Source organism: Pan paniscus, chromosome 1 (genome assembly GCF_029289425.2).
Source record: "Pan paniscus chromosome 1, NHGRI_mPanPan1-v2.0_pri, whole genome shotgun sequence".
Taxonomy (NCBI): domain Eukaryota; kingdom Metazoa; phylum Chordata; class Mammalia; order Primates; family Hominidae; genus Pan; species Pan paniscus.
Window position 1 is genome coordinate 172508304 of NC_073249.2, and position 12576 is coordinate 172520879.

At 49.2% G+C, this 12576-nt stretch overlaps 1 protein-coding gene across 9 annotated transcripts in view; it reads left to right on the top strand.

Moving 5' to 3' along the window:
* SSBP3 (single stranded DNA binding protein 3) overlaps positions 1–12576 on the top strand; it is a 179508-nt gene that overhangs the window by 79074 nt on the left and 87858 nt on the right. Inside the window, exon 1 of one of the 9 annotated variants that reach the window (XM_055092350.3) lies at positions 1389–1407. The exons of the other annotated variants lie outside the window; for them this stretch is intronic. Within the exon in view, the coding sequence (XP_054948325.1) occupies positions 1390–1407 (18 nt within the window). The 5' untranslated portion in view covers position 1389. Of the gene's footprint in view, positions 1–1388; positions 1408–12576 lie in introns of those variants that run through there. 9 annotated transcript variants of the gene reach the window in all.

The following is a 12576-nucleotide window of genomic DNA, read 5'->3' on the forward strand; positions in this document are numbered from 1 at the left end:
GGACAATTGCAGAACAGGATAACTCGTACTTAAAAATTCATAGAAAATGTTTCTTATTATAACGTCATAATTGTTATGACTCAGAAAAGTAGAATTGCCTTTCCACTATGCCTGTCTGCCCTCACTTTTGTTGCCTACCGAGTCCCCAGCAGCAGCTGCAGAATCATTAAAAAGAGAGAGAGAGAGAAAGGGAAAGAAAGAAAGAAATCCAGGGCGATGCTTTATTTATGTTAACGGCTACATTTGACTTGAAAATTCTGTCCCCTGAGCCTTGAGGTCAGCACATTACAGAGTGATTGATGGCTGTCAGGAGCAGGCAGGGCGGCAGATTGCAGAGGGGGAAGTGGACAGATGATGCCATGGCTTTCCGGGGGCTTAGCAGATCCCAGGCCTTGAAAGGAACGTGATGGAAAACAAAAGCAGATGGAGAACTCTGCCTTGGCCCTTACCTGTTTTTTTGGGGGGTTTTGTTGTTGTTGTTGTTGTTGTCTTCCTTCCTTCCTTCCTTCCTTCCTTCCTTTTCCCTCTCTTTCCTGTTGAGCATTAGGAAGCGGGAGAAGGGCATTCTGTACCCTCAGAGCACCCCAGAATGTGTCACTTTTGGGTGTGGCACTGGGGTAAGATCCTAGAGAGGCTGGGCCCAAGATGAGGCACCCCTAATCCCAAGTGCCTGAGTTACTGCTTAGAAACCAGGAGGCCCGGCTCTGCCCTGGCGTTGCCTGTCCTTGAAATCCCCAGAAACATCTTGGGCACCCCCCACCCACCACCACCACCTTCTCCTTGGCCCCATTTTCTAGGTTCACAAACCAAACAGGGAGGACCAACTCTGGGCTCTTGTAAATTGTTCCTGCCTTATGGCCTGCGCTACTTAGGATTATGTTTCCACAGGGCTTTCTGGCTAATCCTTGTGTATTTTCAGTGGTGGAAACAAATGGTATCAGACCCACAGGCCTGTTTACAGATGGGGAGACACGGAAATGATGGAAGAGCTTTGAATTTTAAACATTAGCTAATGAAATTGCAGACAAGGGCAATGGGTGGAACGGCCTGGGTATTCCCATGAAACAGTTATTAGAGTCAGAATGCTCTGGGGTCGGCCATGAGGGAGAAAGGCAGGCCTGGCTCACGTGTGTGTGCCACAAACATTTATGGAGCCCTTTCCCAGTGCCAGGAGCTGCGTCAAGGAAGAGCTTTGAGTCCTGCCCAGGGTGTCCCAGCCTGGCTAAATAGAATAAGCTTGGGGCAGAGAAACAGCTTGACTGGCAGGACCTTTCTGCACAGAGGAGCTGGTATCTGCAGAGTTGGAGGAGATACCAAACCAGGCTTGGAAGGAAAAGGAGGCTGACCTGGCTGCAAAGAGGAAGGGATGCGGGAGGGTATTCCGGGCAGATGCTGGAGAAGCTGGAGGTGAGGCTGGAGTTGCGGTGTCCCCTGGAATGGGCATGACGGTGGGGGCTGGAATTCGTCATTTCCCCTGCTTCTGCCTCCCCCTCTTGTTGCTGCGCCTTGTGCAGTTGTGTCAGAGATGGGACTGGCTGTTCATTCATCCGCTAATTGTTTTGATAAGAGACTCTAATTACCCACTGCGATCATCAGATTACCCTGAGCTCCAGGAGGGAGATTTGAGAGTTTGAGCTGCGGCTGCTGCTGCCATCAGCACCGCCATCCCTGCTAAAAGGAACCTGCTCCTATACCTCGGCCCCTGTGCCTGCCTCTGGCCGGTGCTCACTAAGCCATCACATGAAGGTGTGACAGGCTGCTGGGTGGGGGGTGGCAGGGGGGAGCTGCCTGTGAAATCCACCCGAGAGTACAATCCCCTGATGTCAAGCAGGATTTTCCCTTTGATTATCTTTGCCACTGTGTTAAGTCCGCAGATAAGAGGTTTGGTTCTAGGGATTTCAAAATAAGGAGAGGAGTGTGGAGGAAACCAGAGAAAAACAGTAGCGCCTCTAATGAATTGACATCGGCAGTCGAGACAAATTCAAAATCCTTTTTGAACTGTTTGATTAAGTTCTACTTACATGTGATTTTAGTATAAAGAGAGCAATAGGCAAAAAAACAACCAGGAAGGCAGATTATAAATTAATCCAATAATTGAATCCCCCAGCAAAGGTAATGGGGAATGATGGTGTCGTAATTGATCTGATACAGAATTTTACATCAGCAGGAGTTAGAAAATAAGGGAGTATTTCATCTTGGGAGGGCTGATTGTGATTGGATGTATTGCATCTTAAAGCCTTGGCCCTTGGAAAGCTTTGGTATGGCATGTCTGACCTTTTTCCCACCTTCCACTCCTGTCTTCATTCATTCAGCCACGTCTGTAGATCCAGAAGAGCTGGTGAATCCCATGATGCTTGGGCCTAGAGAAGTAAGATTCTGTTCCTGCCTTTTCCTAGTGAGATCAGAGGCTCATAAATCATCTTGTTGGTTAACATGGTTCTCGGAGAAAAGGGCAGCTAGGCTGTGGGGTCTGGCTGGGATTTAGAGGAGTGGGCAGAAATGGAGCTACAATACTGAAAGGCACTGGTCGCTCAGTGCTGGAGTGACTCGTGCTGGGATGAGGTCCTGGGCCCAGACGCTCGGCTGCTCCATTTTTCCGTTTATAAAATGGAACGGCAGTAGATGATATCAAAGTTCCCTTTTGGCTCTACTTTCTTAGTTTGTTTATTCTTAGACCCCATTCTCCCGCCAAAGCAGAAAGCCAGAGAACATAGGTCCAGCTCTCTGCTCCCCAGTGCTGGCTGCTGCAGGCTGTGCCTTCTCCTCTTGGTAGAGCAGAGCGGCTTTCTGCCTGGCTCCCTCCCATTGTCGTCACATTTGGGGCTCAGCTAGCCGGGAAGTTTGGCAACATGTCAGGCCGTGTATCTTGAAAACCACCCTCCAGAAACCACCTCGTTTAGCAGATTTACTGACATATTGGACCTGCCTGTTCTCAGGGGCCAGCGTACTAAATCACAGCGGGGCCACTGGATGCCTTGACGCAGAACTTTTCAAAAAATTTCAAGCAGGATATATCACTGCCCCATCAACTCCCTGCCATTAATCTACTCCTAAAAACCTGGAGTTTTCCCAAAAGGACTGGAACGGGGTGAAAAACGGACCCATTTGGTAAATTCTGTAAATCAGGCTGGCCTTCTCTCCTCGGCCTCTCCAGCCTTGGTGATGGGTTGCTGCGTGGGAGGGTAGATCTGCAGGCTTCCAGGCTTTCAAGGGAGTGTCCCCAGGATGGATGTCAGTCTTAAGGGGCTGCTGTACTTTATCCTGCTCTGGCCTATGGGGTCACTGAGTGAAGTGTTCTGTAGGGGTGTGGGGGTGGGGACTGTCCTCAGGAAGAGCTGCAGAGAATGCAGCTGGCTTCTCAATGGCACGGAAGCCGAGCCTCATGCTGGGGCTGTGCCAAGGACTGTCTGGAAGGGACCAACCCCTTGCCTGACTTTTCTGATTGCCAAGAGGGATTTTGTTGTAAAGGGGCTTTGTCTGCAGCCCTGAAGACTGTCGAAAGAGTCCATACCCACTTCTGATTTCTGTGGCCGGAAGGCTTTCTCCTTTTGGAAGAAGATCCTGTCCAGGAGCTGGTTGGAGCCTGACAAACCTGGGTTTGAAATGCCAGCATTCCTTGCTCACTAACCTCAGGAACGCAGGCAACACGCTTAACCTCTGGGCTCCTTAATTCCGCACCTATAAAATGGGGATAAAACACATTCTTCAAGGATGCTTGAGGATTAAATGAGATAATTCTTGTAAAATGCTTAGGATAATACTTAGTGCGATGCTAGCATTCTATAAATGATACTCAGTTAATCTTCTCTGGGGGGACACATAGGATACCTGCTGCACTCTGCTTGTACATCCTGCTCAGGTGGGCCTGTGCTAACTTGAAGAAGGAAGACCGTCTTTTTTGCTAGTTCCTATCTCCCTCTACCACCACCCAGTCTTTGCAGCCTCACTTTTGGGTTAGAGTCAGACAGTCTCTGGGGCAGAGCCTTCCTCTGCTCCTTCTGGGTCAGTCCTTTCCACCTCCAGATAGGTGGGAATTCAGCTGTCACTGGAATCCAGGCTTTTGCAATCCAAGGCTGAGCTTTGCCCCCAAGCACCCGCATCCACCCACACATCTGCTGGCCTTCTCTCGGCCCTTCCTTCACTTGCCTGAAGGCAGATAGCGTGGTGAGGTGAGGCCAAGAGCAGTCGTTACCTGCCTGTTGGGACAGGGTCTGATGAGCAGGCCAGGACAGGAGGCTGGAGCAGCACCTCCTCCCAGGAAGATGGGGAGCCTCCTTCCAGCAGGATGCCTGGCGTCCTGCCCTGCTGGAGGAACTGGTTTCCAGGGCCTGACTCCCAGCCCCACCTGCTGGAGGGGTCTTGGGATTCGAGAGGCCTGAGAGCAGAGATCTTGCCTCTGTTTCCTGGAGTAGTTTACTTTTCTCCCCACTTACGGTAAAAGTATCTGTTATCTTGTGCATCTTCTGGCCTTTACAACACTGATTAAGCCCTGGAAGCAGAATTTGGGGGCTTAAATTTTTTTTCTTTCCCCACTGAAGAGTAGTCAAATGCTCTGGGAGCTTCATTGACTTGCTTAAGGGCTGTCCGTTGGTTCTCTGAGCTGGGAAGTGGGAGATTGAAGGGCCCTGTACCTCTCCTCACCCCAGGAAGTTCCAAATAACTCAAAAAGGTTTTTCTGCCTTGTCTTTGTTCTGGAAGTTTGGAGTCTCCTCCTGAGTTCCCTTGAAAGTCATAGGTCAGAGTTCAGTGAACAAACCCATGGAGTACAAGTTATTATTTGTCAGTATTGTCCTGGGACAATTACGGCTTTTTATTCCCAGCCCCCCTGTAAGTGCCTGGGGCAGTTTGAGGGCAACCAGTGATTGTATGGGTTCCTGTTTCATGTTGGGACTTTCAAAGGCCACCTGGTAATGCCAGCTGACTTAACACCTGACGCATAAGTGGATGGATGGTTTTGCTTGAACCTAGGTTGCTTGGTTGAGGTGCGGGGGTTGGGGGGTAGGGAGACAGGTGAGTTGTTGCTTGGAGAGGAGAGAGTGGGTATTCCCTTTTTTTTTTCCTTTTCTTTTGTCCTTCCTGCAGGGGAGGATCTTGCTTCCTACATCTCTTTAGCATACATAATGTAGATCCCATGTTCCTGCTTGACTTTGGGCATTTTCACATGGTATTTGATAGGTGTCATCTTGAATTTATGTGGCCAGGTGCATTATCAGATGTGGCAGTAAGAATGAGCTATATCCTAGATCCCGGAGGGGATTGCCTCCTGGCCCAAGAACTCCCAAAAAGTTCTGATGTGTGGTGGGCACACATCAGAGAAGGCTAGCCATTGTCTGTGCTGATGGCTATTGGCCGTGGCTGTTCACCTCTCCTGCATCTCAACCCACTGAAGCCTCTGCTTCCCCGTGCTACAAAACTTCACCAGCAGTGCTGCGATGAATCTCTGATGCCTCAAATCCACAGGTGTCTTTAGTCCTTGTCAGCCCTGTTTACTGCCTGATTCTGTGTCTTCCTTTCTCCTGCCTGGTCAGCCTGTCCCAGCAGCCAGGAAGGGACAAGAGAAATTGTGGAGACTTGTGAGAAGCCAGATCCTTCTTGTACAGTGGTGTCATAAATGACATGGAAAGGCTGGAAGCGGGGCCACCACTGTGCCCCTCCCGCTTCCCACCTGCAGCCTTTGATGTCTGGTAGACCTATTCATTTTCCAGTCCTGAAGCTTTGGAAGGGCAGGGTTGAGCAGAGTGCGTCCTATTTTCCAGCCCTTCTTCCAACCAGCTTTCAGTTTTTATCTCCAGGCAATCAAGCAGTACTCAAAACATCATGCCTCTACTCATGCACCTCCTTACTTTGTAGGCCAGTGGGCTGAGACCCCACCTCCTTCTCATGGGTGACATTCTGTCTATTTTGAGCCTGGTGGACTTCAGCTCCCTTTTCCTCATTCTGCTCTTAATTTCCAGAATAGCACATGGAAGACACTCCAGTATGTTTGTGTGAGTGATGCTAGTCGGTTGTCCTTTGAGGGCTTATCATCTGCAAGTCAGTGAGCTGAAGCTGTGCGTGCATTCTTCGTTTGACTTGCACAGGAACTCTAGGTTTCATATCGATTTCCCAGTTTTCCATGGAGAAAACCGAAGTGCAGTCAGGTTAAGGCCTTCCCAGGCCTCTGGCCTGAGAGTTGCCCTACTTGTTTGTGCAGACTCACCTAGAAGAGCCTTTGTTGCGTTTGTGGAATATTGAGGTAATGCAGTGAGAGCTTTCGGGACGGTAGCAGGGTGTGGTAAAAGGAGCCCTGGGACAGAAGCTAGGGATGGATACCACCCAGCCACTTGACCTCGGGCAAATGACGGCCCCACTCAAGTCCACAGTTTCTTCATCCAGAAACTGAGGGCACTGAGATGAATACAGCCTGCTGCCAGAGTTCTCTCTCTGAAACACATCTGGCCACGCTGCACCAGTGCCTGCAGTCTTGAGGGCATTCTCCTGTTCTTCAGGGTAAAGCCCGAGTTCCCTGGCTGGGCCCCCAAGGCCCTGTGGGTCAGCGCCTTTGTCACAGCATCTCCTGTCTCTCCAGGGTCAGTGCCTTTGTCACAGCATCCTCTGTCTCTCCAGCATGAACAGAGGGCTTCTTGGGAGTTCTTGGCTATACCATGTTCCGTTAGGCCACTGTGCCTTTGCCTGTGCATTTTCTTCTGCCTGACATGCCCCTTGCTGCTTTTGCTTGCTAGGGGGCAAGCTTCCCCTTGCAACTGAGCTCCAGGTTATTTTCCCAGCAAAGCTTTCCTGCCTCCCAGAGCAGAATAAACTACACCCTTTTTTTGTACTCTTGTTCATTCATTCCACAAATTCATTGGTTGAATGCGTACTGTATGCCAGGCACTGTTCTAGTTGCTGCAGTTTCCGAGAAAGCCCCAGAAGCTTCCATGTGTGGACTGAAGCTATCTGCTTATCTGCTCTCCTTCTCTTTCTCCTGGTTTCCTTGAAGTCAAGGCCTGTGCCTCTGTGTCTGCCCCCAGTTCCTAGCACCTGGATGATGTTCAGTAGCTACTTCCTGACCTCCTTCCCACCTCTCAGGACTCTGGCATTAACTTAAAACCTTTCTGGTGGGCGAGCAGTGGCTCACACCTATTGTAATCCCAGCACTTTGGGAGGCTGAGGTGGGTGGATCACGAGGTCAGGAGATCGAGACCATCCTTGCTAACACGGTGAAAACATGTATCTACTAAAAATACAAAAAAATTAGCCAGCATGGTGGCGGGCACCTGTAGTCCCATCTACTCGGGAGGCTGAGGGAGGAGAATTGCTTGAACCCAGGAGGCGGAGGTTGCAAAGAGCCAAGATCGCGTCATTGCACTCCAGACAGAGTAAGATTCCGTCTCAAAAACAAAACAAAACAAAAAAACCTTTTTGGTATAATCTGCCTTTGCCTGTCTTTGGCTTCTTTGAAGCCAGATGTCTTCCCTCTGTGGTCCATTTCTTTTTTTGAAAAAGAAAGGCCAGTGTCACCATTTCTCATCTCTGAAACTGGCTTCCCTTTCACTTTTGTTCAGTGCTTTTCCACCCTGGAAGTCACTGGCATTTGACTCTTCTGCTAGATTGGAAGTCCCTAGAGGGCAGGGAGGCCTCTGATTCACCTCTGAAGATTCACCTCCCTCTCCAGCCTGGCATGAAGCAGGTACCTGGGACAGGAATGGATGGCAAGCTGCCTCCTGTTGGTGCATTTCAGAGGGGTCTGGACACTGAGGGAGCCTTCCTTCTGTCAAATCTTGAAAAATCGTGAAGTCTGTCTAGACAGTGAGTTTGAAGCCAGTTTCTCCAGCATTAGTCTTTGTGGTTGCTTCATTCCTCAGATGCTTCCCAGGCCACCTGCGTCCTTCAAAGAGAAGAGGCCAACAAAAGAATAATACAAATTTTCTGGAAATACCATGTCTTAGCTGCTGTTTTTTCTTCAGGACTTTTTTTTTGTTTTAAAACCTAATAAATTGATGCAGAACCTGCCTCTGGCCATTTTTCCTGCAGGTGGTCATTGTCCCCTTGGAAGGCTCACGCCAGCCTGGAAGGTTGATCATTAACAAATTCAGGGAGGGTCTGTGTGGTACAAGCAGGAGCACAGAAAGTTGGCTTGCGTGGAGGTAGGGGATGCTGAGGACCTTCCCACCTGTGGGGCTGAAAGTGACACTGAGCGGGTAACGCTGAGTCCTGAGGCTCTTGCTGCTTCTGTGTTTGGAAATTTCCCTTATAGAGGGGTTTCTGCTTCCCGTCCTTCCCCCAGCACAGGCAGATGTCTTATGTACCTACATAGTGCCAGGTGCAGACCTGGATGGGAGTTGCAGAGCGGGTCACTCTGCAACTCCCATTCACGTCTACATTGTCAGAGGAGCTTTCCATTTAATGGTGAGGGTGGGGAGAAGGTGACTGTCACTGTGCAAGGGGACATGGGCCCTAGCTCTTAAGTCTATCTGGCTCATCATTTAGAAGCTGTTTGAGAAGGATGTTAGCTCTTCGCTGAGCCTCAGTTTTCTCATCTGTAGGCTGTGGATAAGGATACTTCCTCACTTCTCTAGGTTATTAGAAGGATTAGAAAGAACACATGTAGAAGCACCTGCAGGTCCCCAGTGCTCAGGGCTGGTTGGTTCTTTGCCCTTCTACTCCATTGAGCGTGGTCTGCTGCAGCTGGTGTGGCGTGGACAGCCTAGAACACTAAGGATTCGGCCAAAGAATTGCAGTGTTTCCAAGCCTCAATTCGCTCATCCATAGAATGGGAATTGCCATTCACTGGGTTGCTGCGGGGGATTGATGAAATCATAGCAGGGAAAGGTGCCGGATACATCCTGGGAAAGGATGACCCCTTCCCTCCTGTTACTCTCTCACTAAGTTTTAAGGATATTGTAACTGGCATAGGTAAGGCTGGTACAGTGATATAATAGTCTGGAATATCTTTGTAGTGGGAGGAGGGGAAAGATTCCCGGCTTGGGGTGGGGGATGTGGAGAGGCTCCTGAGAGGTGATGCCACTTCCTGCATCTGAAGGGGACCTGGGAGAGCAGGCTATGGACACATTCCTCTCCTGGCAGTCCTGTTCCTTACAGCCTGTGCCTCCAGCTCCTCCACCAGGAGGTGAGACTCGGCAGAGAGCTGCTTGGAAAGCTTTATCCTCCCCCAGCCCCCCAAACTCTGGGGTGTGAAGATGAACTGGTGTAACTATAGCTTGGTGTTTTGGTGTCTGTGAGGAAAGCAGAATTGGCTCAAGCTGCTTTCTCAGTTAAGGGGATTTAAGAAGAAAAAAAAAACTTAATCCTACCCTGGTGATCAATCTGACACCTTCCCTTTGAGCCCCAGATGGCTGGTTGGGGTAGAAAGTTGGCCACTGCTGCTGTTAGGGAATGGAATGGTATAGCTGTATCTCTATATTGAAAATTATGGCTCTCTGTACGCACATGCACATTGCATATATAAAGCCTGCATGCCTGGTTTGGTTTTTTGGAGGGTATTGAAATACTCCCAGAAGGTTCCTGTTGGTTAAATGTCATCCTTGGAGGTGTCATGTGAACACTACCTGGAACCGTGTTCATTTGCCTTGGTTCAAAGTCTTTACCCACCTCTCCTTGCTCCCACCCCAAGCCTGGAGATGAGGTAGATGGCATAGAAAGAGGATGGAGAGGCCGGGCGCAGTGGCTCACGCCTTTAATCCCACCAATTTGGGAGGCCAAAGCAGGTGGATCACCTGAGGTCAGGAGTTCGAGACCAGTCTGGCCAACATGGTGAAACCCTGTCTCTACTAAAAATACAAAAAAATTAGCCAGGCGTGGTGGCAGGCACCTGTAATCCCAGCTACTCAGGAGGCTGAGGCAGGAGAATCACTCGAACCCAGGAGGCGGAGATTGCAGTGAGCCAAAATCGCACCATTGCACTCCAGCCTGGGTGACAAGAACAAGATTTCATCTTAAAAAAACAAAAACAAACAAACAAACACACAGAGGATGGAGACATGACCTCACTGTCTTCCCTCCTTGAGTACAGCACCCCATCTCTTGTAGACAACTTTGGACACGTTTTGGAAAGTGAAAGGGAAACATTTACTATTATCCTGAGTGACTTCTAGACTTGGAAAAAAGGCTGCCCAGGTCTACACATTTTTTTGTGGTTTGATGCTTTTTTGTTTGATAAATATGTTTATCAAATTATGATATTTTTTTTTTTGAGAGTCTCGCTCTATCACCCAGGCTGGAGTGCAGTGGTGCAACCTCTGCTCACTGCAACCTCTGCCTCTTGGGCTCAGGTGATCCTCCCACCTCAGCCTCCCCAGTAGCTGGGATCACAGGCGCCTGCCACCACACCCGGCTCATTTTTGTATTTTTTGTAGAGACAAGTTTTCACTGTGTTGCCCAGACCGGTCTCAAACTCCTGTGCTCAAGCGATCTGCCCGCCTTGGCCTCCAAAGTGCTGAGATGACAGGTGTGAGTCACCACGGTTGGCCGATGCTTTTTCTTTTGATAAATAGTGTATTATCATTAGAGTTTAATGGCCTCATATGCTTTATTGAATCATTCGCTTAATTGGCGATTCCTTCCTGTCCTCCATCTCTCCACCCTGCCATTGTACATAACACTGCAGTGAACATCTTTGCCTTCCATTGTGGATGATTTTTGCTATGATCTGAATACTGAGTCTCCCCAAAATTCACATTGTTGAAGCATAATTTTCAGTGTGATAGTAGTGAAAGGTGGGTCGTTTGGGGAAGTGATTAGGTCATGAGGGCTCCATCATCATGAATGGAATGAGTGCCCTCCTAAAAGAGGCTGAAGGGATGCCGTGTGAGGATGCAGCAAGAAGGTGCCATTTTTGAAGCAGAGCTCAAGCCCTCACCAGACACCAAATTTTGCGAGTGCCTTGATCTCAGACTTCCCAGCTCTGGAACTGTGAGCAATACATTTCTATTATTTATAAAGTACCCACGCGAAGGTATTTTCTTATAGTAGCAGGAACAGACTAAGACATTTTTATTTTATTTTATTTATTTATTTTTTTTGAGACAGAGTCTCGCTCTGTCGTCCAGGCTGGAGTGCGGTGGCGCGATCTTGGCTCACTGCAAGCTCCACTTCCCAAGTTCATACCATCCTCCTCCCTCAGCCTCCCGAGCTGGGACCACAGGTGCCTGCCACCACACCCAGCTGATTTTTTGTATTTTTAATAGAGTTGGGGTTTCACTGTGCTAGCCAGGATGGTCTTGATCTTCTGACCTCGTGATCTGCCCGCCTCAGCCTCCCAAAGTGCTGGGATTACAGGCGTGAGCCACCGCGCCCAGTTAGAATAAATTCCCAGAAGTGCAATTACTGGGTCAGAAAATAAGGACCCTCCCGCTAAAACCCTTGAATCCTTTGCCAAATTATTTTCGGGAGGGTTGTCTTGGCCAGGTGCAATGGCTCATGCCTGTAATCCCAGTACTTTGGGAGGCTGAGGCAGGAGGATTCCTTGAGACCAGGAGTCCGAGACCAATCTGGGCAATATGGCGAGACCCTGTCTCTACCAAAGAAAAAAAAATTAGCTGGGCATAGTAGCGTGAGCCTGTAGTCTCAGCTACTCAGGAGGCAGAGGCAGGAGGATTGCTTGAGCTTGGGGGTTTGAGGCTGCAGTGAGCTGTGATTGTGGAACTGCAGCCCAGCCTGGGTGACAGAGCAAGAGACCCTGTCTTTAGAAAAATTAAAGACAGAGATCACACTACTGTACTCCAGCCTGGGCGATAGAGCAAGACCTTTTTTTTTTTTTTTTAATTAAAAAAAAGTTGTCTTAATTTATACTGAGGCTAGCAATAGATAAATGGGTACTCTAACTGCATTTTTACTTGCACTGGAAGTTATTAAACATTGAAGAATCTCTTTTTTTGCTTGCTCTAGATGAAAAATGTTATAACTCCGACTTTTCTACTTTCTGTACCAAACACCAAGTCCATCTGCTGTGTGCTTCTCATAGTACCAAGTGGTGTGTGGTGAGTTCTTTCTTTTCCTTGACTGCCAGGGACTTGCAGCTATGTAAGAGAGGAGGGACAGGCGGCGGCTGGAAACAGAGGTAGACCAGGCATGGTCTTGTGCTACTGTGTGCAGTTATGAGCTGCAGGCTGTCTCACAAGTTAAGGAGAGAGAGTTATGTGGCCCAGAGAGCCTTGGCCTTGAGGAATGGGTACAGCCAGTGCTTGATCTGTACAGGGAGGCTCCGGTAGTAGCCTTGATTCAACATTTTGTTCAGTAATGTTTATGGGGGCCTCCTGGGCACCAAGCTCAGTGGGAATAGGGAGATGGATAAGAGCCAGCAGCCTCTCCAGGCAGACAGAATCACACGCAGGGAATTTCTATATGCTGTGACAGATGGCTGGATAGGGTGCCATGGATGATCAGGGCCGAGTGACAAGCTCTGCCGTTCTTTTGTTCTTAGGATTTTCAGCTCCCTTCCCCCTTTCCTGCTTATCAAGGAAGGTTGGCCAGATCAACAAGTATCCCCTCCCTGTCCAGCGTCTGTACCCAGGTGGCTTTGACTTCATACTGGGAGGGGACACTGGAAGCCTCCTCATTCACCTCCTTTGCTGGGAC